The sequence below is a fragment of the Microtus pennsylvanicus genome, chromosome 2 (assembly GCF_037038515.1).
Source record: "Microtus pennsylvanicus isolate mMicPen1 chromosome 2, mMicPen1.hap1, whole genome shotgun sequence".
NCBI classification, from domain to species: Eukaryota; Metazoa; Chordata; class Mammalia; order Rodentia; family Cricetidae; genus Microtus; species Microtus pennsylvanicus.
In genome coordinates this window covers 5,469,119-5,496,986 of record NC_134580.1, presented here as the reverse complement: position 1 = coordinate 5,496,986, position 27,868 = coordinate 5,469,119, and the positions used below count along the sequence as shown (strand labels likewise).

General features: G+C 40.7%; 1 protein-coding gene across 31 annotated transcripts in view; it reads left to right on the top strand.

The window, feature by feature from the left end:
- Positions 1–27,868, top strand: part of Rbfox2 (RNA binding fox-1 homolog 2) — a 232,887-nt gene that overhangs the window by 124,675 nt on the left and 80,344 nt on the right. Inside the window, exon 1 of one of the 31 annotated variants that reach the window (XM_075959763.1) lies at positions 24,385–24,519. The exons of the other annotated variants lie outside the window; for them this stretch is intronic. Coding sequence (XP_075815878.1) covers positions 24,475–24,519 — 45 coding nt within the window. The 5' untranslated portion in view covers positions 24,385–24,474. Of the gene's footprint in view, positions 1–24,384; positions 24,520–27,868 lie in introns of those variants that run through there. 31 annotated transcript variants of the gene reach the window in all.

Here is a 27,868-nt window from a genome sequence, read left to right as displayed (position 1 = left end):
CCACCAGTGCTGGGGATTGAACACAGGGCTTCCCACGAGCCAGGCAAGCACTTTACTGAGCTACAAGTGCAGCCCTTGCTGTTTGTTTGTTTGTTTTTATTAGCACTGGGAATTTAGGTCAGGGTCTTCTACTTGCTAGACGCGTACTCAACCACCATAGGTCATCAACTTTGGGAGTTTCTTTGTTGTTGTTTTGTAGCAGGATTTGGATCTGCTATCTTACAATGAGGTGAATAGAGATCACCTAGTATTCCTTAGAGCAAAATTATTGGATGTCTTTGAAGTCTACAGAAGTGCCTCTTTCTCATTTTTTTAAACTGTGAAGATGTATTAATACTGAACCCTGAGAACTACGCAGTAGTTAAGACCGCTTGTTGCTCTTTCAGGAGAGGACCTCCACGTTCAGTTCCCATCAACCACCTGGTGGCTTACAACCGTCCATAATTCCGTTCCAAAGGATCCAATGTCCTCTTATGAACTCCACTAATCCTAAGAACACATGTGGTGCACATACATTCATGTAGGCAAAACACTCACAAATGAAATGAATAAATCTAATTTAAAAACACAAAAGCTGAGTCCTGTTGTATCAGTGCCATCTGAGGCAGATTTTCTGTTCGGCACAGCTAAAGCTAGTCCCAGTTCTGGAACTGTCACGGGTGTGGTGGCGAGCGAGTCGTTCCATCAGTCTTTGCACCGCTGTCATGCCACCCTTCGTTCTGTTCCTGCCCTTTTGTAGGTCTCGAGCTGTGCGGATCCGGATCTGCCTAGTGTACATTTTGATTTCCCATTTTCCTTTAGAAGTATATCTACCTCAGAAGGCTTTATATGGACCTGATAGTTTATTACTGTCACTCGGCACCTTTTGTGCCATCTTCCAAATTCTGATTCTAGACTTCCATGTGTATTTCCAGTGGTCCTGCTTACAATGGCTTCTGTTCTTCTCATTCATAGCTTAGAGAGCAGTCAAAGGTTTCAAAAACCATAGTAACCTAGACATAGCATAAAAATTAAACATAAGCTAATTTTATTGAAGAAAATGGGTGTCTTTATAGTTGCAAAACATTTTATTTCTTATTTACAAGCATTATTCAGAATGATAGATGCAGACTCTCCGTGTCATGCTTTATTTCCAGCTCACTGTGTGCATGCCATACTGCACCAGGTGCTTCATCTTTACCATGATTGACTAGTAGTGGGGACGGCTCAGAGGAGGAAGGCTTATATTAACTCACACTCTCACAGGGTTCAAGGAATAGTTTCCTGGGTCTGTGCCACATCATGGCAGCAGGCACATAGGATAAGAGTGCCTTTACCTCATTGTAGATAGGAAGAAGAGAGGGAAAGAAAAAGGGGACAGGAGTAGGCACCCTAACTTATCACTTGTTCACTGATTTTTAACGTGAGAAAATCCATCTGTTAGGACATCCTCTAAAGATCAGTTTTGAGAGCCAGGCAGTGGTGGCGCATGCCTTTAATCTCAGCACTTGGGAGGCAGAGGCAGGCAGATTTGTGAGTTTGAGGTCAGCCTGTTCTACAAGAGCTAGCTCCAGGACAGGCTCCAAAGCCACAGAGAAACCCTGCCTCGAAAAAACCCAAATAAATAAATGAATGAATGAATGAAAGTTTTGAGCTAGCCTGATGGCTCTATGCCTGTAATCTTAATACCTGGGAGTTGAGCCAGTAGTATTACTATGAGTTTGTAGCTACTTGGACTACCTAGTAAGCCCCAGGCTAGCCTGAGCTACAGATGTGACCCTGTATCACAAAACAAACAACTGTCAGTACCCTTTAGATTTTGCTCATAACCTGTCGTGTCTGTGGCCATTGAGTCTAGAACATTGCTTTCTTTGCATCCTGTGAGTCATTCAGTAGTGATTGTGGGGTACCTACTTTTAAAACTTTACTTTCTTCACTGTTGTGGGTAAAAGACTGAAACACTGAATTTGTCAGTGTTCAGAGAAAACTAAGCAACCCGCAGAACACAGCCTTCAGACTTATGTGCTTTCGAAAGATGCCACAAAGCTTTGTGATTCGGTGAGAAAACAGTGGCTCGTTCCTGGTTACATTGTTCTTCAGAGTTGCTGTGTGCTGTTGATCTGTGTTTAGTCTTTACTTCACATAAGTGAGAAAAGGTCAACACAAAATCAACCAACCCTCCCTTCCTCTCTCCCTCCCTCCCTCCCTCCCTCCCTCCCTCCCTCCCTCCCTCCCTCCCTCTCTCTTTCCCTCCCTCTCTCTTTCCCTCCCTCTCTCCTTCCCTCCCTCCATTTTTTGGAGACAGGGTTTCTCTGTAACAGCCCTGGCTGTCCTGGAGCTCACTTTGTAGACCAGGCTGGCCTTGAATTCACAGAGATCTGTCTCTGCCTCCCAAGTGTTGAGATTAAAGCTGTACACTACCACTGTCCACTGAAAACGCTTCAATGATGCAAAATAATAGTAATAATACTCTTAAAATCTCATAACAAGTATTGGATTTATAAAAGGATCTAAGGAATTCTGTTAATCAAATAGAGTTGGGTTTTTTAAACAATTGTTTTCAGTTTTTGAGATTATAATAGAATACATCATATCTCCCTTTTCTTGCCTCCCTTCAATCCCTTCCATATAACCTCCTTGCTCTCTTTCAAATTCATGGCCTCTTTTTTTTTAAATTGTTGTTGCATACATACTCATGTGTGTGTTCATTCCTAAAAAATGAAAACCACCTGCCCAGTCCTTAAAATGTTACTTGCATGTGTGTATTGGACAGCCATTTGGTACGCTCTTCCCTGAGGAAGGTTTCCCACTCTCGGCACTCTTTGTTGCCTGGAGTTCTTTGTCTAGAGTAAAATAGAACCAGGTTTTAAAAGTAACCTTTTCAGAATTGTTGGAAATAGGGGCAGCGGGGCTGCGTCCCCGGCACCTGGCCGCCCACGCGGGGCTGTGTCCCGCCACCCCGCTAGCTTTACCCGAAATAATTACACGGACACTGTATTCTTTTAATCACTGCTTGGCCCATTTCTATCTAGCCTCTTCTAGGCTAACTCTTGCACCTGGACTAGCCCATTTCTAATATTCGATGTAGCACAGCTAGGTGCGCTTACCGGGAAGATTCTAGCCTACGTCCATCCTGGGTCGGAGCTTCTTCGCGTGTGTCTGCCCAGGAGCCGGGAGCATGGCGTCTCTCTGAGGCGTCTGCTCCCGAGAGGAGAGCTGTCGAGTCTCTGAGCTCACTTCCTCTTCCAGCATTCTGTTCTGTTTACTCCACCCACCTACGTTCTAAGCTATGAGGCCAAGCAGTTTGTTTATTAACCAATGAAATCAACAGATTGATATATGACACTCCCACATCACAGAATATTTTTGGGATAGTTTTATTTTTTTAAAAAGTCATAAAATGTAAATCCTCACAAATAGAAATTCCCAACTCCTATTCCCCTTGGGAAAAAAAGAAAAGCGTATAGACTGATGATACACTGATACAGAGGGCCAAAATTCTGCCTGGATGCTGATGCTCTCAAATGCATACCCCTTGGCCAGACCTCTCCTAGCTTACAGATAATGCTCACTTGACATTTCCATGTGCAATAACTACCTTAAACTTACCATTTCTGAAGCTGAACTTATGATGTTTTTTATTTCTACTTGCCAGCCACAGTACACTGGTGGAGGTCAGAGGGTAACTTGTAGGAGTCAGTTCAGATTCCATCATGTGGGTATTAGGGATAGCATTTAACAAGCTTGCTTGGCAAGTGCTTTAGCACTGAGCCATCTGGTGAACTTCTGGTCTTCACTTGGCTTTCTTCTGTACTCTGACATGCCCATAGCTTTCCTCTTCTCAGATAATGACATCTCTCAACTCCTTAGAACTACAGAGCACTGTAGTGACTGTGGCCTTATCTTTTTCCTTTGTGCTAGTCCTGCTCATTAGCAAGTCCCCTAGGCTTTACCTTTCAAAAGTAATGTAGGTATGGACCCTTCACTAGTACTGCTAGCTCTATCCTATTCAGGGAACCATCCTCGTTTGCCTGGATTGTTGTTCCTGCTCTTTGCTTGGTCTCCTCACCTCCAGCCCTGAGTAATTCATCTAAAACAGTCTTCTTAAAGTGTTAATCATGCTGGGAATTCACTGTGGGTGTTGCTCAGAGCAAAGCGTGGGCCCTGCAAGGTCTGCTATGGCTTGACACCTCAGCATCTCTGCTCTTCCGTTCCTCCTGCTCTCCCATCTCTCACTATTTTCCCCTTTCAAGCCTTCAAATTCTCTTTTACACTTAAATATCTTCTAAATACTGTAAAAATGTCTTGAAAGACCCCCCCCACACACACACACAAAAGAAACCAACCCTACCTGCATGTCCTATACAGAGTTTTGTTTGTTGTTTTGTTTCCAAAACAAGGTTTCTCTGTGTAGCCCTGACTGTCTTGGAACTCACTCTGTGGACCAGGCTGACTTTGTTCGAACTCAGAGATCTCAACTCAGAGATCTGCCTGCCTCTGCCTCTGCCTCTGCCTCAGGAGTGCTGGGATTAAAGACTTTGTCCTGTAGAGATTTTTATTTGGCTTGTTTATTGTCTCCCCAGTGTATTTGTCAAATGGGTGCTAAATTCCTGACATTTGCTACCTGTGACCCTTTCTTTTACAAAGAGATACGAAGTAGTGATGGAGCATCTTTTGCCCTTGCTACTTGTCACTCTTTTATGGGCGCCTGTGTGCATGAGGCAACTGGTGCGTCAGTGGAGCCACACCTGATTCTGGGAGGTGTACTGTTTGAATGGTTCTTGACAAACCATGGTACTCCCCTGACTAAAAATTATAACAGCATTGAAGACAGATGTTTGTGGAACAGAAAGCTCTCAAAGAATGCCTGGCATGTAGATGTTGCCGCAGTTACTACTGTTGTAGCCCCAGACCAGCTGTGCAATGCCAGCTGTGCTCCCAAGCAGCAGGACTGAGCAGGCTCTTTGCCACCTGTTTTCTTCCCTCTTTAAGGATCCCCTAGGTGTGTTGGGCCCTCTTCCCCCACCTCTCTCATTCCTCCAGCCTCTTTTTAGGCCCTCGGGTTCTTACTGCTTCTTTCCCCCACTCTGTTCAGCAACATATAGTAAGTTTGACTTTTCCCTTCCCAGTCTGCTCAGAATCTTCCTGTTTTGTTTTGTTTTCCCTGCCTTCTATCTTTTTGTTCTGTGTATAAAATGTAGTAAAATTTCCTTATCAGTTCATTGTCTCAAAATGCATTTGTATATACACAAAAGGAAATGTTATAGGTGTCCAAACAAAGGTAAAATTGATATTTTATAGAGGAGGAAAACCACAAACAAAGCCAGCCTTAAAGGTTGTACCAGGACCAGGCACTGAACCAGGCACTCCTGCTCCTCCCTCCTGTCTCCACACCTCCACTTCCGTGGCCAGTGATTGATTTAGTCTCCTACCAACTGGGAACACGCCTGGGGAACCGTTTCCTGTGTGCCACTTCAGCACTATCTGAAGCTTCCTGCTATTTCCTGTTGCTATAGCTCAGTGGTCTCAAAGACACCCCCCGACACACACACCCTTTGTTGTATTAGTAGTTCTTGTGGCCCAATCTGGAAACCTAGCCACCATTTAAAAACCTGTGTGTGTGTGTATGTATGTATGTATATAATGTGATCAGTGTTCAAAACAACCTAACTTAAAAAAAACCAGCATGTTTTTAGTCTGTGGTTTTGTGAGTCTGTACAGAGGATGTACCCTCCTTTCAGCATGCACTTGGAAGGCTTTAGCTTGAGCTTAGCAGTCTTTATTTATAAGGTGAGCCAACTTTTTCTGTTGTTACAGTAATAAAAGAACAACATTCTTTTTCCTTCTTGGCATTTTAAACATTATTGATGCTTTACCTCTGTGTATGTCTTGTGTATCATGTGTGTGCTCATTGCCCAGGGAGGCCAGAAGGTGGTGCTGGATCCCCTGGAACTGCAGTTCACAGATGGGTTGTGAACCTCCATCTTAGTGCTAGGAACTGACCCAGGTCCTCTGGAAGAGCAGCCAGCGCTCTTAACTGCTGAGCAATTTCTCCAGCCCTCTGCTCCATTTATTCATAGAATCAATTTTTTTTTGGGGGGGTTAGGCCATATACTTTGGTTTAATGTTAGTTTATCATTTTTCAGTAACATTCATTTTCTTTTGAAATGCTAAAATTTGCTCCTTTCACATAAGAAGACTAAATTTTAACTTATACCTTTTAAAATTGTATTTGAATTGAGCAGTAGAGCTCTGATTTAATCACTTCCCTCTTGCCTGTGACAAAATACCTGACTAATTTAGGAAGGATTTCTTTGGCTCACTGCGGAAGGATAGTGTCACAGTGGGAAAGAGGTTGGAGGAGTGGAGAAGCTGACAGACAGTGCTCTGCTGCCCAGTTGCCTTTGTCCTTTTTGTTCATTCCTGGGCACCAGGTGGTGCTTCCCACAGCAAAAGTGGACATTTCCTCCTCCCTTAACCCAGTCTAGCAACCCCTTCACATATGTGTCAGGGGATGTATCTTCTACATGAGTTCAGGTCCTGCCCCCAGAAATACAAGTCTTTTACTTATATTTCTACTATTTCTTTAAACAAATTTATTCAGAAGATTTCTGAAACCAATAAAAAGTTCAGAGTAGGGGAGGGGAGAAGAAGAGGAGAGAAGGATTTATCCCTGCTTATGAGCAGTTGGTGCATTGTTTGGGAACTGGGAAAGTGATACATTACTTTTATAACTACATCTATTTACCCACTCATTAGCTGAATGAAGGTTCACTGAGTTTCTGCTGTGTCTTTAAAGAATTTATGTGCAATCCTCCCATCCTCCCACATACATACCTATAATCTCAGCACGTAGGAAGCAGAAAAACAGAGGAGGACACAGATTTGAGGCCAACTTGGGCTATATCAAGTTCAAGGCTATTTTGGGTTATGTAGTGAACACCATCACAGACAGACATAAGTCCATTGTCTGGAGTTTTGCTAAAACTAAACCCTGTCAGTGGCCTCTGGTAACATTTTTATTCTCATCTGCTGAAAGAAAGGAGAAGGAAAAAGAAGGTAAGGCATGTGTTCGTACTTTAAGTTAGAACTTCACCTTTTGAAGGCTTTCCCAGAAGACTTCAGGGCTTGATTGTCTTAGCCTGCTAGGACTAATGCAAAAAAAAAAAAAATTACCACAGACCAGTAATCCAATAGAACCTCACCTCAGAATATCATCCTGCCAGCAAGGCCTGCTTTATTCCAAGGCTTTTGCCATTTACCTTTTGGCTCACATCCCTTTTTCATATGTATGTGGTTGGGGTCCAGGAGGGGAAACAATTCCGGTGTCTTTTCTTACAGGAATACTAATAAAAGTGGGATCTGGCCTCTTTCCCCCCACGCCTAGGGTAACCTTACTGCCTTCCTTAGTGGGCTCCTATCAATAGCTACCTGGAGGCTAAGAATGGAGGCTAAGAATGGAGGCTAAGAGGCATGTGAATGGGCGGGCAAAGAAGACACACTTTAATTCACTGAAAAATGGAGTTTGTAGCCCAGTGTGGTGGCACATGGCTGTAATAGAATCCCAGCACCTAGGGCACCAAAGCAGTCTATTCCTTCCATGAATTAGACATGATTTCTAAGAACTTAAAAGTTAATCTATGTGTTAACTCTTTAACAGATTAAGCAATGTCCAAAATATTTTATATATCTTTCTGTTAAGCATATTAAAACCTCATAAATTTACTTGATTTGAGTTACTTTTTAGTTGCTGTAGCACAAACTTGGTTAGTTTTTCTTTTGCTACTGACTGCCCTTTGCTAAGTACACTTTCTCACAGCATGGGTCCCAGATGTTATCCAGAAGTTGCTAGAGATGCTGACGTTTATACATACTTTTACTGAAGCATTTTATTCTTTTATTTTTACTTTTGAGATTATAATAGAATTACATTTCCCCCTTTTCTGTCTCCAAGCTCTCCCATATATCCCTCCTTACTGTCTTTCAAATTTATGGCCTTTTATTTTCATTACTTGCTAAATACATACATACATACATACATACATACATACATACATACATACATGGATATATGTGAATATATAGTTTTCCATATATAAATATATTTATATAAATTTATATTCCTAAATACATAATACATATATATTTCTAAATACATAAATATAACAAGCTCAGTTTGTATAATGTTTCTCGTATGTGTGTATGTTTTCAGTCAGGACCTTTTGTACTGGATAACTGGCTGTGTTCTTCCCAAGGGAAGATGATTTCTCCCGCTCTCAGCATTATTTAGTTGCCTGTAGTTCTTGTATAGGGCTGAGCACTGCCTGCCACACCCCCACTGAACTCTTAGAAAAGAACAGCCCAGATGAAGCTAGTTTGATGTATCCACAAGGCTTACACACTTGGATGTTCGCTTCTTTTCTGTGAAAGGTCAGCTTCTTCAGGTTCTACTTTGATCAGGCTGTATTTCCCTTACACAATTCTTGCTCCTACTATTTCAGTTTCCCTATATTCCCATTTTTTTTTGAGGCTTTTTTTGATCTGAAGAATTCTACTGCTTGGCCATTCGCAATTTCCTATTTTCCTGTTCTGTGATCTTAACATTTTTTATGTTCTCTTTCGTCTGGATTCCTGGTACATCTGTAAGTACATGGAGAAACACAGTTATTTTTTGCAATGTGGGCCTTGGAAACTGTTCATTGTCAAAGCTATTCTTCTTCCTCCCCAGGTAATTAGCACAAATGAATATAATGACTTTTGGAGTCTTTTTCAAGGGCAGCAGTCAATGTGCCAGCTTCCCCAAGAAGACTGTTGACTGGAAGCCAGCCCATGAATTAAGAATGAGAAGTGTGAACCCTTAACACAAGCAATTTCAAAAGTAGGGAAGCAATAAAGCATGCCTAGAAATGCTGCTGTCCCTTAGCACTGAAAGGGTTAAAAAACATCCACGGCAGGTATTTTCTTTAAATTTCATGTTTGGTGTAGTTGTGTCAGTGTAAAGGTAAGTGGACGAAACTCAGTTTTGGAATTCACTTTTTGCATGTAAAGTTAAACACATACAGTTTGTTGATTCTTGCATGCTATCACTAAACAGACCCTAAAATTAAAATTACTAGATGTTTAACCTAATAATATACCCCTAGGTTTTTTTTTGGGGGGGGGGGGGGAGATGAGACCTGCATTTTTCAAACTTTATTCAAAAAGGTTGTAAATCCAGCATGCGTCCTACACTGTCTATGTGTGTTCTCACAGAACAGCTGCTATTCACAGCAAGGTCCTAATGTTTTCAGCACAGCTTAAGTAGCCCATAAGTTTTGGACTTTTTTTTTTATTTCAGTGATTAGTAAAAGATTTATTTATTCAAGAATAGAGTCATCCTTGCTAAACTTAATAGGAAATCTTAAAAGTTGGTCCAATTTTTCTCCCTGGATAAATCTTTCCTTTCTGTCCATGTCTTTTTTTAATTGATTTTTATTGAGCTCTACATTTTTCTCTGCTCCCCTCCCTGCCTCTCTTCTCCCCTTCAACCCTGTCTCAAGGTCTCCATGCTCCCAGTTTACTCAGGAGATCTTGTCTTTTTCTACTTCCCCCATATCTGTTTTGAAAACAGTACCAGAAGACAAGGGGCACAAATGCCGACACGACTCCTAGAAGTGAGTTCTCAGGGGTGGGTCTGAAATTAGGATAAATATTTGTTGATACTGTATAGGTCCAGTGGATCAAAGCGGGATCTTTGATGTGTGTTTGGCAGTTGGGGTCTTTGTACTAAACCAGATACTCCTGTTTAAGCCGGGCCCTCAGGTTAAAGCACTTGACCTATGCCCTTCCGATCTTCAGAGACACATCATACTTGATTGGGTCAGGTATTGGGGAGAGTGGCTATGGTCACAGGCTTATATTTGGAGCCCACATCTTGGCTCCCTAGTGCTTGTTTTTGTCTTTGCAGTTTATTGTTGTTGTTGTTGTTGATTTTTGAAAGTGTCTTTATTATTAAAAAGTGACAGGAAGCATGATCCTGAAATGTTTGTCATGATGTGACATATCCTATCACCACTAATTACTAGTACACCGGTGTAGATGCAGCTGCCCAGACTACAGTGTTATATTGGCATGTAAATAATAGTCAATAATGAAAATTTGTTTATTACCACTGGAGTTTATGTGACAGCCCAGCAGTGCTATTTTCTGTTAGCTTATTCTGTTCATATGTTACTGTTCTGAACCTTTTAAAGGGTCCTTGCCCTACCAGTCTGCGTTGACAGTTTGTATGTTTAGAACCCTAGTCCTAGAAAGGAATGCGAGGTCATGGAAGTGACACACACAGACTCTATGGCTCAGAGTTTTTGCAGGGTGTGGTGGCACATTCTTTTAATGTGGAGGATGAGGCGGGAAGATCTCCATTAATTCAAGACCAGCCAGGAGTACATAGTAAGACCCTGTGGAAAGAATGAAAAGGTTAAACCTCCAGGTAATAATAAGCACATCAGAAAATAGATGGTACATGCTATTCTGGGTTGCTGGAAGATTCAGGAGATAAAAGTAGGTATTAAGAAACAAGGGTTTTGAAAATGGTTAAGAAACATTGGTCTAAAGTCTTTAATTTTCTCAGACTAAAAGAATTTCTACTTTTGTAAATCTGCAGTAGAAACATGTCATTAGAACTTGTTCTGACTCCAAGATGTGGGACAACTTAGTAAAATGTAAGCATGGCCACAGGGGTGATGCATTCCTAGCCCCACATTTTCACATGGAGATCTGAAGCCAGATTAGTTCAAAGAGCTGTTAACTGCCCAGCTTTCTCAAAGAGGAGGATGTTGGTCTGTCAGTGGATGTGCCCCACAGTGGCACTGGGGAGCTTGGGAGCTGGAGTGAGTCTGTCAGTCCCTGCCTTGAAAGAACCAGTATGGGGTAGGCTAGGGTTCAGAACCTGAGCCTAGCCAGTAATAATCAATTAATGTGAACTGATGCTCACTATTGCTTGATAATACAGATAAAGGATGGATTAGATTCAGAATAGAAGTATCCATGTTCATTAGAGCTGTGTTCTGTGACAGGTAGAAATAGATTCTGCGTTTTGAGGAACTTACCTTCTTTTCAAATCTTTTTAGTCAGTACCTTAGGAGTTTAGAGAAACTTCTGCACTTTGGACTCCTGGGTGATTCATTTTTTTCCATGTTCTCGTCACATTTGGTGTCATTCCTCTTTTTAACCCTTTTGTCAGTGTGTACTCTGTCTTGCTATAGTTTCAGGGTACATTTCTCTGTTGATTAAAGATGCTGAGCCCGTCTACATGTCTCTTTGACTGGCTGTATATCTTTGGTGAGATGCCACTGTCTATCCATATTCTAATTGGATGATTTCTATTTTTGAATTTTGACAGTTCTTTTTATAATTACAGAGTTTCAGATACATGGTCTACAAATACTTTCTTCCATTTTGTTGATTTTCTTCTTGTTTCATGTCACAGAGCAAAACAAAAGCCTAATTATGATAAAGTCTAGTTATTTTTTCCACTTACAGATCATGATTTTGGTGTCTAAGAACTTTTCCTTGTTTTTTAGTCTTGGAAATTTTCTGGTATCCCTCCCCCCCTTCCAAAAAGTTTTTTTAGCTTCTCAGGGATAAATGTCTGTAATTGTAAATGACACGCTGAGGCACCTGGCAATGGAGAGGTCAAGACCCAGCACACAGTATTTGCTTTCTTGGTGACTCTGTTTGGCTCGATTTCAGAAGTCTGAAAGCTGTGTATATTGTTCTTCCTTTGGTTAGAGATGCAGGGCTCCTTATCCATGCCCTCTGTTATTTCTAGGTGCTTGAGCCACAGGTCTGGTCCACAGGAAACAAGGAAAATCTAGGAACTCACCCCCTGCCCTGAGGGCACTACCCAGTTTGCTTTCTCTTCTCTGCCTTGAAGAGTCTTTGTGATTATAGATACAGCTCACTGTCAGAGCACAGCTAGGACTGGAGATGGATCTCAGTGGTCAAGCACACCCCCCCCCCCCAAAGAAAGACTTCCTTAGACTTGTGTGAATCTGAATTGTTGTAGATTTTTAAATTGTACCCAAAGGGCGAGCAGTGAAAATTGTGTATGCACTATCTTCCTGGAAGAAGAAATCAGTAGTTTCGTTATGCTAATTGAATACTGCCAAACAGAAAAGTGTACAAATTAACATGCAGATATTTCCAGAAAAATAAGTGATGTTCATTTGCTCTTGCTTATGGAGTCAGCAGTTGAGCACATTTTCTGGATTTGCCATCACCAGAGGCAGTGCTACCGTCTGTAAGATAGAGAACACCATCCTTACACACTGGTTCACAGCTCTTCTAACAATGGGGAGTGGATGTACCAGAATTCCTTGAGTCCAAGAGTTCTGGGCTAGCCCCAGCAAGATAGACCTTACCTCTTAAAAACAATGAGCAGAGTCAGACGGTGGTGGTGCGTTCCTTTAATCCCAACACTCGGGAGGCAGAGAGAGGCGTATCTCTGTGAGTTCAAGACCAGCCTGGTCTACAAGAACGAGTTCCAAGGCAGGTTCCAAAGCTGCAGAGAAACCCTGTCTTCAAACAAAACAAAACAAAAGCAAAGAAAACAATGAACAGTACTTGAGAGGCAAAGGCACTCTGGCAGATCTCTAAGCTCAAGGAGAGCGTGGTCTATGTAGAGAGATTCTGTTTCAAAACAATAAAAGCAGTAACACATTTAGAAGCTGAATACAGACCCACAGCCTTAACTTAAAGCACCCAGGGCTGTCATCTGGATTCTTGGATTTCTGGAGGAGTAATGGCTTGTGAACCACTTGTTAGTTTGTTGATGTTTTTAGATAATCACACTGAATAGTTCTAAGTCTACATTGGCTTAGCTCACATTTGTCATACAATGAAACCTCTCCTACCACCACACATGTAGAGGAAAAGAATGAAAAAGAAACTTTATTCTAGACTACTGGACTTTGGAACTAAGGAGATGTGGTTTTTGGACCCTGAAGTATGCTTATCAGCAGGACTAGCCTCAGCAGAAGCCCCTGTCGTTAACCATAAGGAGATGAGGTAGGCCTGAACTATGATTGTTCACATTGTGAAAACAAAAGTAGCTATTGATTTAATCCTATTACATGGCGTTGATTTTAGAAATCATTGGATTGATGCTAGGATTTAGGGTTTAATCCTGTAAAGATCAGACTTTCTCATCTTATTGATCCTAAGTCCTTTTTAATCTTATTAATTATGCCGGGCTGTTTTCCCAAAGTGCTAGTGCTTGCGTGCATGCATGTGTGTGTATGTGCAGTTGTATGTGTACATGCGTGTGTGTGTGTGTGTATGTACATAACTCTTTTTCTAAGATAGCCGTGCCCCTCCTTCTGTCTTTGAAAGAGAACTTGAGCTTTCTCGTGAAGAGCTACAGAACCCTTTACAGGTCTCCAGATTAACATTACTATTGTAAGCATGATGTGAGTTCTATATTCCTATAGCTAAGATTAAAATAGGTCTTGGCAGGCTTCTGGAGAGGGACTCTAGTCTTAATCTTGGATTTCCTGAGAAGGCATGTGCTACTCTGCGGAAGGGTGTGTGTGTGTGTGTGTGTGTGTGTGTGTGTGTGTCTGTCTGTCTGTCTGTCTGTCTGTCTGTCTACATACGCGCATGCACATTTAGAAGCTCTTAGTCAAAATATTAGTTAAATTAACTATAACTGGTATACTACTCTCCTATGGTAGAACAGAAAAAAGTTCGTTTTGTTTTTCTTTTTTTAACATTTATACTGAAATTGTGCAGTGTGTGTTAGGAAACAAAAATACACATTTAGACTTGTGGCTTTTGTATTCACTTTGCAGACTTCTTTTCATGGTTATTTTTCGAGACACGGTTTCTTTGTGAAACAGTAGTCCTGTCTATCCTGGAACTTACTCTGTAGACCAGGCTGGCCTCATACTCAAAGAAATCCACCTGCCTCTGCCTTCAAAATGCTGGCATGTGGATAAAGGCATGCACTACCACCACCTGGCGCTTTGCAGACTCTTAACTGAATGAAACCTTACGCTCTCTAGTTCATTTTTAACTTTTTCCCCCAAAGGATAATTATTATTGACCATCCCAGCAATCAAGATGAGAAATTTTAGATAGCTATACGTTCTTATTTGGGGGTAGGAACTTTCCTAATTGGATCAGCAGTGTTGTGATTGGTCAAGACTACTGGGTGTCTAAAGAGTGCCCTCTCTCTCGGTTCTCTGGGTAGAGTGGTGCTCGTGGTTGTTTTTAACTAGCATGTCCACATTAGCTGTTTGTTGGTTCTATTGGGAGGGGGCTGCTGCAGTACCTGTGTAGAGGTCAGAGAACAGTGTGCAAGAGATGACTTACGCTTTCCACCATGTGGATCCTGAGTATCCAGCTCTTGGCTGCTTTGGTGGCAGACACCTTCTTGCTGCCCCAGAATGCAGTTTTGAGCAGGAGTGTTTAGTGAAGTCTTTGGATTGTGGTAAGGTGATGTTTTGATGTTGTAGGTGGAAACCTTAGAATATGTTTTTAACCATTATACAACTTAAGGGTTAAGAATACCTTACAGTACTCTTATGACTAAGATTTCCTTGTATACAGTTTGTATATAGCAAACTGTTGTGGTTTGAAGTGATATAAAACTGGTTAGGGAGGGAGTTTTATTGATTTCTCAATAAATTGAGTCTCTTCCCACCCCCACTTTTTTTTTTTTAATACAGTATCTCACTAGGTATCTGGCCTTTATCTTGTAGTTTCCCCCAGAGTTAGAGTTAGAGGCTGGGCCCACAATGTCTTTTTTAGGCATGTATATATGAATGATACTTTGTTTATTTATTTAAAAGGAAATTATTATAATTTCTTTACCAAAAGGAGAACTGGATCTTTAGTGAATTTCCAATGCTGACATTACAGTCTTGAAAAGTAGAAGAAGAATCTAATTACATAAATGAGAAAAACTTAGGGCTAAAGGACCTACTTTCGGTATAGGGTAATTGTATAGGAAGGGGTAGGGGCTTTAGCTTCTAATCCTCTTTCAGGGAGGCTCCGTATCAGGCCTGCACAGAAAAATTCAGTGGAGCGGCTCCTTTATCATAAAGGGAATTTTAATTTAAAAATGTTCTTGCATCATGAGCAGAGCAAGCGACAGATAGCTACACTGGGCATTTTATCTCCTTCAAACCACATTACCAGTAATTGTTGCATTAAATCAAAGTCAGAAGAGATTACAGGTCTGAATAGAGCAAGGGGTTGGTGCCGACCCAGGGATTCCCACACTGCTTCGTTGTTGTCAGAACCCTGCCCCTTCCTCAGCAGGGATGATAGTTAGGGGAGCTGCCCTGATGTCTGACTGTGCATGTGCATTGTAGGATGCAAGGTGACAAACACAGTCTGGGAAGAGAGGCAGTCACACATCTAAGACTCCACAGCTTCTCTTTCTATTAACTTTTCTGTGGACCCAAGGGGATGACCGACTGTCTATCTCTCTGTCTTTCTATCTATCTATCTATCATCTCTATCTATCTATCTATCTATCTATCTATCTATCTATCTATCTATCTATCTATCTATCTATCTATCTATCTATCTATCTAATCTATCTATGGTACTACTAGATAAATAAGAGATAGGCATAAAAAACATGCATCCCCCTAAACAACTCATATATAGATAATATTCTCTCCTTCCTAAATTATCGGAGATGTTGCTGAGGAGCCTCACTATGTACTGGCCTTGTTTGTGCACTAACTGATTTTACACAGTGCTATTGTTACTTTCTTCTTTCAGACGAAGAATTTGAGGCAGAGAGACATTAAATAACTACCAAATCATACAGTTGTAGAGCCTTGCTGCTAAGATTTGACTCCAGCTAGTCTGGCTTCAGACCGTCTCCAGCACACACACACTGTTGTGTAGGCCATTCTGGAATTCTGCTGAGTGTAGGAGATACTTGCAGAACAAAGCTAAACTGCATAGTCCTTCTCTTTCCAGGAGTAACAGAAGGATGTGAACAACAAACTGAAAAGGCTGTGTGCAAGTGCTAAGTAAGGAGTCTGCCAGCAGCCTAGCCTGGGTGGTTAGTCATTTCCAGAGCAGCCTGGCCGTCTCTGCTTACTTTCAGACCTAATTTCCACTACATCATTATCCCTTACTTACCATAGGACAGCCTGAGGCTTTCTCCATTTCCCTTTGCGAAACTTCCCTCGCCTCAAAGCACACAACTAACCTTCCAAAACCTCTCTGCAATGAGGGGGCCAGGAACTGAGTCTTTCATTGGCAGCTCTGCTGAGGTGTACTTAATACACAGTTAAGTGGTACACATTGAAGTCAGTTTATTAAGTTTTGACATGTACACACCAGTGAAATCATCATCACAACTGAGATAATCATCAGATTGAAGATCTCCAGATTCTTCATGTCCTGATGCCTCCCCTGTCCCAGCACATTAACAAGCAACCAGTGATTTGTTTCTTGTCATTGTATGTAAGTTTGCACTTTTAGCATTTGACAAAAATGAAATCATATGGTAAAAGCCATATGCCTGGGACTTCTTGTACCTAGTATCATTATTTTGAAGTTCATTTGTGACTGTGACAGTATGGTGAGCATTATCTTTTGATGGGCGTTTGGGTTGTTTGTACTTTAGAGTTTGTGTACAGGTATTTATATGAATATACATTCTCATTTCTCCTTGGTAAATATTAATACTAGCAAATTAGACTGGGTAGACTACGTGAGGTATATTGTGATATTTTAGGAAGTTGCAAAGTACTGATTCCAGTTGTCAGTTGTACAATTTTCTTGTTTTTTGACTTAAAGCCCTTTATCAAATACATGCTTTATAAATGGTTTTGCTAATGTGTGACTTGCTTTCTTTTCCTCACAGTGTTCATTGGTAAGGAAAATTTTTTTAGTGAAGTCTGATTTGTTGGTTTGTTCTTTTATGGCTTGTTTTTTGTTTGTTTGGTGCTAAGTATCAGACCAAGGGCATTGACTATGCACCCTACAACTGGGCAACACCTTTAGGCAATCATAGCTCAGAAATCTTGCTTAATCCAAGGAGTTTTATTCCTGAAGTTTGTAGTATCCTGTTTTGTGTTTTCAGCCTGTGGTCAAATTTTCTGTACAGTACAAATGTGTACGTTGGTTCATTTTTACCATGTGTGACTGTGCAGATGTCCAGTTCCAGTTGTTAGATACTGTTTGTTGGGAATACTATTCTCTCTTTGAATTGCCCTGTACCTCTGACTGTGTTTCTAGATTTTTCTGTTGTCTCCCCCACCCCACCCCCAACATCATTACACTCATTCTTTTTTTTTAATTGATTTTTATTGAACTCTACCTTTTTCTCTGCTCCCCTCTCCCCTTCAATCCTCCCCCAAGGTCCCCTTGCTCCCAGTTTACTCAGGAGATCTTGTCTTTTTCTATTTTCTACTTCCCATGTAGATTAGATCTATATAAGTCTCTTTTAGTGTCCTCATTGTTGTCTAAGTTCTCTGGGATTGTGGTTTGTAGGCTGGCTTTCTTTGCTTTATGTTTAAAAACCACCTATGAGTGAGTATATGTGATAATTATCTTTCTGTGTTGGGTTGCCTCACTCAAAATAATGTTTTCTAGCTCCATCCATTTTCCTGCAAAATTCAAATTGCCGTTATTTTTTTCCACTGTGTAGTACTCCATTGTGTAAATGTACCACATTTTCCTTATTCATTCTTCAATTGAGGGGCATTTAAGTTGTTTCCAGGTTCTGGCTATGACAAAGCTGCTATGAACATAGTTGAACACATGTCCTTGTGGCACAATTGAGCATCCTTTGGATAGATACCCAAAAATGGTATTACTGGGTCTTGAGTTAGGTTGTTTCCTAATTTTCTGAGAAATCACCACACTGACATCCAAAGGGGTTGTACCAGCTTGCATTCCCACCAGCAATGCAGAAGTGTTCCCTTTTTCCCACAACCTCTCCAGCATAAGTTGTTATCAGTTTTGATTTTGGCCGTTCTTTCAGGTATAAGATGGAATCTCAGAGTTGTTTTGATTTGCATTTCTCTGATGACTAAGGATGTTGAACATTTTCTTAAGTGTCTTTCAGCCATTTTAGATTCCTCTGTTTAGGGCTGTACTCTATTTTTTTAAATTGGATTATGTGTTCTTTTGGTGTCCAATTTTCTTGAGTTCTCTATATATTTTGGAGATCAGATGTGTCTGATGTGGGGTTAGTGAAGATCTTTTCCCATTCTTTAGGCTGTCATTTTGTCTTGTTGACCATGTCCTTTGCTTTACAGAAGCTTTTCAGTTTCAGGAGGTCCCATTTATTAATTGTTTCTCTCAGTGTCTGTGCTGCTGGAGTTATATTTAGAAAATGGTCTCCTGTGCCTATGTGTTCAAGTGTACTTCCCATACACTCATTCTTGTAGGGATGGAGTCTAGTAGAACTTGAGAAAAGTGGTCGATATTACAATGGATAGAGGAAGATAATCACAGTCTCCACTTGTATAGAAGAGCATGGATAGCACAAGGAAGTGGAAGAATAGCTGTGCATGGACTCTGTGTTCTAGACTATTAAGTTGGCTCCAACTGGTCTGTACATTCAGTGTAACCTCAATCAGAATCCCAGCCAAATTTTTATAGGAATTGACTAACCTATTGTAAAATTACTATGGAAATCCTAAGGACCTAGAATAGTTACAACAGCTTTGAAGGGGAAAAGGCTTGTTTTAGCTTGTGGCTTCAGAGATTTCAGTTTGGGTCTGATGTTTTTGGTCTGCGGTGAGGTAGCATGGTAGAGGGAAAGCAGCCCACCTTGTGGGGATGGGCAGGAGGTGGGGTTGCAGTTTCCAAGGATACACTTCACTGATCTGTTCCTCCAAACTGCACTGATGCACAGTAACATCCCATTCCAGAAGGGAGGATAAGACAATAGCAAAAGGACGAAGACTAAATCCTGTAGCCCCTTTCTGGCATCATGGGCATGTGCTTTTGTGATAAGAGATCAGAGATGGGCAACCCTGTCCCTTCAGCACTGCTACCTTCATGGCCCCTGTCTTGGGCTGGCTGCCCCTATCTTTAGCAGAGGTTTCATGTTCCTACTCATCTTTTATCTCCTGGAGTCTCCATTGCAGCTTCTCCTTTTCTCTCACAGCTTCACATACTTTTAGGGGCTGCCCATGGGGATGCCAACACTGTCCACACATTTAGTGGCCTCCTAGGCTTTCTTCTGTATCTGGGTAGAAACCTTTATGGTCTCAGCTCTTTTTCTGCATACCTGTAAAACCAATATCACACACATGATATCAAAGTACCTATCAGCTTGACTCATAGTTAGAACCCCCAGAATCAAAATACTGAGATTTCTGAATGCCCACATGTCTGAATTGGGGAAACGTTTCCTAAGTGGTCTGTGTAAACAAGGGACCACATAGCTCTCTTTTCTAAAGGAAAAATTGTTCAGATACATACACATGTTAAGGTGGGTGGGGTCTAGCCAATTTCTGAGATGCCTTTGAGGCATCTTTCCTGCTGCTCTGATGCCAGATTTATTTTCCATCTCTTCAGCAACCCTGATTTCTAAAGCCTAAACTTTATGTAGCCTCTTTTTTTTTTTGTCCAAACCACAAGCTTTAAAAATCCTTGTGCTCTGCTTTTTGTGCCTGATTTTTACTAAACCTAGCTAAAAGCAGTTAGTAATAATCATGTAGTAGTCTACATATTGGATGAACTACTTGAATTTCTCTACAAGATTTGTTTGTAACCTTTAAACAAGCCTTCCACGAAGTCTCCGCACACAGACAAAATGAAGATAGTTTTCTCTTTGGTAAAGTAACATGAGTGGTCTCTAGTCCAGTTCCCAGAGTTGGTGTTCCCATCTGAAATCACATGAATACAATCTTTCCTAGTCACATTTCTGTGGCATCCTGGTCTTCTGACCTCCTATCCAGAGCTGCACAGTAACCTTGGTTTATATTCTAGGCTTTCTCTAGCCTACTTCTTTCTTTTCTTTGATTTTAATTTTGTATGTACAAGTTTTTTGCCTGCATGTATGGTTTGTGTACTATATGCATGCATCGCTTGCAAAGGCCAACAGAGGGCATTGAATCCCCTGGAACTGAAGTTTCAAACAGTTGTGAACTAGGAATCAAAACTTGGGTCCTCAGTGTTCTTACTCACTGAGCCGTCTCGAATCCATAGCCTACTTCTTCAGATTCTTCTAAACTTCTCGATAAACCAGTTTCAAAGGCTTATGTACTTATGATAGAATAGTTTTTAATTATCAACTTAATGCAATCTAGAGTTGATTTAGGATGAAATTCTCAATGAGGGATTGTCTAGACAGATGGCTATCTAATGGACATATTTGTGGTGATTGTCTTGATTATGTTAATTGAGTCATAAAGACCTGCCCATTGTACATGGTCAAAATAAGAAGTAGAAACCACCTAGGATTCCCTAGGGTTGGGTCCTAGATTTTGTAAGCCTGGAAAGAGTGAGCTGAGTACAAGCATGTATACATGATCTCTCTGCTATTGACTGCAGATGGGACCAGCTGCCCTAGGTTCCTGCCACCTAAACTTACCTGCAATGATGGCCTCTAATCTCGAACTGGGAGCCAGATAATAAGAGGAAAGAAGCTGAAACAACAGGGTGTGGTCAGGGTCAGTCACAGCAGCAATTCCACTTTCTGTGTTGGTTGTATCTTGTCCTGTGACAGAGCATCTGAGAGAACAGTTTAAGAAGGGAGGTGTTGGTACAGTTCAGAGGTCTCAGTTGTAGTACTCAGCTGCTGTTACTCCTCTCCCCTCGCCGTAGGAGCTATTTTATATTTAAACACTAAACATCTTTTCTAAAACCTACTTTCTTACAACAGTGAAAGTTATTCATTCACTGCATTTTGTGGACCAGGAATTTGGGTGGTTTTAGTTGGATTGGATTGGCTGGACATAGGTACTGTAGAATGATCTCTTCGTATCTGGGAGTAAGTAGGTTGTTTGATCTTAGGGGTCTCAATTAGAACAGCTCATTTTTGTTCCAGTTGTCTCACTGTCAAATTCCTTTCCACATTGGCATTAGGACAAAGAGAGATGAAAAAGATGGCCAGCCACAGTGAGGAAGGCACCTGTACAATTCTCTGTTTTTCTTTCTTTTTTAAAAATCTGTTTATTTATTATGTATACAGTGTTCTGCCTGCTTACAGTGTTATACCTGCAGGCCGGAAGAGGGTGCCAGATCTCATCGTGGATGGTTGTGAGCCACCATATGGCTGGTGGGAATTAAACTCAGGACCTCTGGAAGAGCAGTCAATACTTTTAACCGCTGAGCCATCTTTCCAGCCCCAAATTCTCTGCCTTTCATTTGCTAATTTTTAGTTATTCTACATAATAATAATAATAAATAATGCCTTAAGCATTATTTTTTTTTACTCCTTTATATTATCTATCAAGATTTAAGTAACTATGATGCTATTATTTATAGGTACATTTTACTACCCTTCCTTTCCTTTTTTTTTTCCTTCTTTTTTCTTTCTTGAAACAGGGTTTCACATGTAGCCCTAGCTATCCTGGAACTCACTATGTAGACCAGGCTGACCTTGAGTTCCTAGCACTGCCTACCCAGTGCTGCAAATGAAAGTGTATTACTTATTAACAGTACAGGTTGAATACCCATTATCAAAAATGTGAGGGACCAGAAGAGTTTTAGATTTCAGACTGTTTGTGAGGCTTTGGAATATTTTCATAGGCTGCACTGGTTGGATATTCCTAATGCAAAATTCTGAATTACAAAATGCTAAATCTAAAACTTTTTTGAGTCAGTATCAATGATCAAAATGGGCAGTTGTGCTCTTACTGACTGGACTACCAACACAGAATCTCAGAAGATTTATTAGTGACTTAAGGGGCTAACTGACAAGTGTCATGTGACCAGTCATGAAATACTCTTCTATATACCATGTAGTGAGGTTGGAGTCACATAGAATTCCTTGATTTAAGAGGATATTTTGGGTAAGATTTTTATTGCAAACACCTGCCCCTGCCTACCTTAGAGTAGGACCCAGGATGTTCTGCATACTAGGCAATTGCTTTCCCCCGAGACCTACCCCAGCCCTCTTCTGTTATTGATCAGCTTCAGAGAGAACAGTTGAAATGGACATTATAGGCTTTAAGGTGTGGCCAGACAAATGTTAAGATGGTGGGAGCCTCTGCTGACCTTCCTTCAGAGTTGGCAAAGGTTAGTGATGGGAAGTGTGTGTAGAGAGCCTTTTAGCAGTACTAGTCCACGTGTGCTGAGCTGCTCACGGTGCTTAGATTTGTATTGCAGCGGTATTTCACCCCTTACTTCACCTGTACCTTCAATATGTTTTGCACCAGGTTGTTGCTACTCATTTCTCTAGTACTTAGCATAATATCTCATGTAGAGTAGATGTAAATAATTGTCTTTTGGTATGGGACTAGGTGATCTTTCTATCCTTTGCCATTTGGGCCTTGAGCTCTGATTTATTTATTTGTTTGTTTGTTTATTATGTATATAGTATTCTGTCTGAGTGTATGCCTGCAGGTCAGAAGAGGGCACCAGACCTCATTACAGATGGTTGTGAGCCACCATGTGGTTGCTGGGAATTGAACTCAGGACCTTTGGAAGAGCAGGCAATGCTCTTAACCGCTGATCCATCTCTCCAGCCTGAACTCTGATCTTCTTGCCTCAGATTTTCAGTAGCTGGGATTTACAAGCATGCCCCATCATACCAGATGTTTTAACTACATTGAATGGATTGCCTCCCTTCCCTGAGAAAAGGGTTTTCTATGTAGCTCTGGCTATCCTGGAACTCACTCTGTAGACCAGACTGCCCTCAAATTTACAGAGACCCATTTGCCTCTGCCTCCCGAGAACTGGGATTAAAGGTGTGTGCTATCTCTGCCAAGCTGAATTGGTTTATTTTTTATTCTCATTTGTAATTAATAGAGAATTAGTGCTGCCAAGCTAGGAATATTCTAGTATTTTGTATGGTCCTTGTAATCTGATTGATTTAGGTACATGTTGTACCTGGAAGACCATCTCTAGATGTGTCAGTGCAATTTGAACCTTAAAGAACAGTTTCTCCTGGACACTCTTGCACTTAACTTCAATGGTCATAGAAGGCTGCACTTAAGATGTGTGGGAACAGCCATGCTAGTGCAGGCCCTCAACACTCAGCCTCACCAACCCCATGAAGGCATGTCCTAGCATTACTGACTCTGCCTTAGTAGATTAGGAGGTCATAACACTGAAACAAACTTAGAATTATCGTTTGAATTTTTGAATGTTTGTCCCAAATAGGATATTTCTTAAGAGAAATAGTTTTACCGGTATATCTCTATGAGCCATTTATTTTCACTTTTGTGCATTGTGTGTTATTTTCTAATGACTACTTAGCTGGCTCGATTGTAGATGAAAGCCAACTCAGCTTGCTGTGGGCTGCTAACTAACCTCACACCTGTCTGTATTTGTTACTGCTTTTAATATCAGTTACAGAAATATGTGTGCACATGTGTGTGCAAACAATGGCAGGGTGGCTGAAGCTGCTTCCTAAAAGGAGAAAAGCAACTGCTTTTCTGTAGCGACCTCTCCACCCCCATCTCTTTACAGGCAGCCACAGTTAATCCCTCCAAGTTTGACTGGAACAGCTGAGAGTACGCCCTGCATATTTGCAAGCCTCCAGTGGATTCATATTGCTCAGAGTTGGGGCCACCTTCCTCTTTTCTAGCTGATCCTGCCAGCTGTCCTAGCTCCTGTTGAAGCAGGAGGGGGCTGCGTGTTAAATGATACAGAAACATACAGTATCATGAAAGGGACCTTTTACTGCATGTATCAGTGTGGCTCTTTTCTGCCAGTTCTTTCCATGGCTTGGCTTTTATGCTGTTAATCCTAACACCTGTCTCTGCTGGAGACAGTGAGAAGGGAGGGAGGGAGGGAGGGAGGGAAGGAGGGAGAGAGAGAGAGAGAGAGAGAGAGAGAGAGAGAGAGAGAGAGAGAGAGAGAACACATGCACGCACATTCCTGCCCAAGGGAGGGCTAGAGAAATAATACAGTCCCACTAGCCTTCCGTGTCCTAGCTTGCGAGTATTCCCTTTGACACACAGCCTGCACCATATTATTTTGGCTCTTGTGCTTCTGCCCTTGTTTGCCACTTTAAGGAGCCAGAGGTCTCTTCCCTGGCTATCATCTTCTGCCTCTTGGCTTTCTGGTGGAGTTGTCAGCTAAAAACCAATCCCTCGTGCTGTCTTTAGTGTGTAAAGCTAACTCAGTTGCAGCGGTTTGCTTTCTTTGAACATCTCTTATGTATACTGCTGAATCCTATTAGTCTGAACCAAACTCTAACCTCACCAGCTGAGCCAGCACAGCTATCTGTGTAGACTGGAAAATAGGACAAGAATTTTTGAGGGTGCTTCTAGTTCCCTTGGACAGGACACATCAGCCAGGACAAAAACTTAAGGTGATTTTTGTGCTGTCCAGATCTGGAGCCTCTTTTCCTCTGCTATGTATGGTGTATATTGCATGGATTATCAGTATCCTCTTGTCCAGGTAAGCTGGGTTATGATTTGTTTTCCAAACACCATTTGATTGACGTGAAAGTGTTATGATAGAAGAGTACAGGCTTTCTATCATTTGACTTGGTGTCATTTGGGATAGATTTCTCAAGGTTTTGTTGTTGTTGTTGGTGGTGGTGGTGGTGGTTTTTTTCTTTGTTTTGTTTTTTGAGGGGCTAATTTGCTGTAGTAAGAGATCTAATTTTAATAGTGATGATAACTGAACAGGAGTGGTTGGCTTTTCAGTTTTAGAAGTTCTGGAGCTTTAGAGACTGAGGAGACAGAATGGGTTAGGCAGTATAGATGTAATATTTATAATGCCACCATGATAGAATAAACTTCAGGCTCTTTAGAGGTATGGGTGACAGTCTCCAAGTGTTACTATATTTTTTCAGAAAGGTAATACATAATCAAGGCCAGGCCTAGACTATTTTAATTTGGTTTAGCCTAACATTTTCAATTATTTTGTGGTAGAATTAGTGACATTTTCATTGTTAACTTGTTGAAACCCAGAACCAGAAAAGGTTCAGCCATTCTAAAGCATATTACATTGTGTAAATGCCTTTTGACTGGTAGCAGGACAGAGAGTAAATGGGGAACAGTTCTGGATCCTGGCCCCACTGTGGTAGTCAGTCTATATACCCATGCTCAAAGAACTTCATTTTTGTTGATTGTTTGAATTATTCTGAATTACAGATATTTTATGATCTTTAATTACTGTCCTTTTAGTTGCCAGTTCTAATAACCTTCACCTAAGTTGCAGGTTGAGCAGAGATGCACAGAGTTAAAAAAGATGGCCAGGATCTTAACCCCAGCCACCTCCATTTCCCAGAGGTCTTACTGGAAGTTTGGGGCCTGGTAAACTCCTTCTCAAGGACCCAGTCTTAGAACCTTGCAGAAGTTGTAGTCTGTTTCTCTGTATTCTGTCTCCTGACATGTTGATCTTGGTGTTTTATTGGAAGCACATAGCCTTTTCCATGATTTTTGAGTTTTTAGATAAAGTGCAGTTGTACATTCCATTTGTCATAATGAGGTTTGCTGCATTTATGAATTTCATTTACCCGTGGACTGTTTCTTTACTGACACATCAGGGTATTGTATTTCTACCCATTTAAGGCTGGACGTGTCATGAGACTAGACTAGAAGCAAATCATAAGAGTAAATACTGGTGGGCCTCATGAAATACATCTGTGAGATACATAAGATCATTCAGTGAAAAAGAGTTCTCTTCAAACTTTGATACAGTTGAATAAAAGCTGTGAGCAGTAAAACTTTGGTTCATTTGTGATAAGATGAATTGATATTCTAAATATTATTCACTCAGATTTATTATTGGTGAATACAGGGTTTAGTATTTTAAACTGTATTTCCCTGGCCTTACTCTGTTTGTAGGTTTATTCTATCTAAAATTAAGTTAGCCAAGAAATACAGGGAATGAGAGGTTAAAACTAAAAATGTTTCTTCATTCTGCCTCTCCAGTAAACTAATGGAATATTAAAAAGTAGATTTGCATGAAGGATTATATTTTATGAACATATTTATTAAGATTTTGATGGAATAGCTTTCTGTATATTTGTAAATGAGTGATAAATGGTTGTTTGCTCCATATACTTTTTTTTTTTGGTCCAAGACAGGGTTTTTCTGTATGGTTGTCCTGGCGGTCCTGAAACTCTTGCTACACACTCTTACACTGACTATAAAATGCTTTTTTCCCCTAAGCTTCTATTATATTATTACACTTGTTTTAATCAAAACTCAATGCATAATACTTGGGGTTGTGTACTAATAAAAACGCTTAAGGATGTGACTGAATAGTATTTTTCAATAAGACTTATATCTGTTTTTAATTGAGTATTTCTAGATTTGCTAATGTTGGGATAATGAAACAAAGAGAGTTCTCTTCAACACAAGTCAGTAAAGTATTTCATATACTTGACCTTTCATTACTCTTAATGTTAATAAAGTAATGCCTGGCTAAAACCGTGCAATTGAAATTTATTATTTTATTAGTTATAATTCCTGTAGAATCCAATCAGTTTAAAAGTACAGGTAAGTTAAAAAAAGATAGAGGCTTGCTAGAGATGCGTTTAAGAGACACTGAGTTTCCTTGCCCAGAAAAAAGAAGAGAAATTATATCCAAAGTAGTTCTTTCTCCTAGCAGGCTATAGTAGCTAACACCTTTAATTCCAGCACTTGGGGGGCAAAGGTGTTTGAATCTCTTGAGTTTGAGGCCAGCCATGTTACAAAGCTAGTTCCAGGATGGCCAGAGCTGTAACACAGAGAAACCCTGTCATAAAATACATTCCTCCATTCTTTCTCCTTTGTTTATTTAGTTATTTTATTATTTTAGACAGTATTGTACTATAAAACTTGCTATGTAAAACCAGGCTGGCCTGAACTTTAAGATCCACATGTCTCTCCCTTCCTAGGGCTGGGATTAACCAGGGGCCAGGATCTGAAATTCTTGTAAGTGGTTTTAGATTAAATAACTACCACCTCTGACTAGATAGTTAAAATGTAGCTATTGTTGCAAATTAGGGTGTTATTTATTGTCACAATTGTTTCTTAGTGAAAAATGTTACAAAGTACTGTCCTATCACCCACTAGTAGTGAGGTGGTTAGAGGAAGAGGAAGCAGGTTCTTAAATCACTGGAGGCAACTAAATGTACTAATTGGAGGGTTTAGACAGCCAAGGGCAGCCCAAGGATGTTTGACTTATGGAAGGATAAGACAGAGTTACCTCTGCAAAAGATATCATTGATACTAAAATACGTGTGGGAGTGCACTAGAACATGAATTTTAGTGCCTTTGCTTTGTGATTCTCCAAGAAATGATGACATATAGTGATATACATATTCTTTAATTTCTCATCCTGAATTAGTTTATTGTACCTTTTTAAAAGTACTTCCCATGTGCCAGTTACCTATGCCAGACACAGAGATACAGTGACAGCAAAGTCTGTATAGTCTCTAGTAATTTAGTTAGAGACACGAGGCATATTTTAGTGTTAGAAAAAGAGCACATTGGGGCTGGAGAGATGGCTCAGCGGTTAAGAGCATTGTGTGCTCTTCCAAAGGACCCGAGTTCGATTCCCAGCAACCACATGGTGGCTCACAACCATCTGTAATGAGGTCTAGTGTCCTCTTCTAGCAGGCATATATGCAAACAGAATATTGTATCCATAATAAATAAAAAAAAGAAAAAGAGCACATTTTGGTTTTCAGTTTAATCATGTTTTATCTTGATAATTTAGTATTGACACATTTGTTTACATTGCACCCTTTTAGTATTGATCTGAGAAATTTCTCCTTCATTTGTCATGGAAAATCCTAAGGAGGTAGACA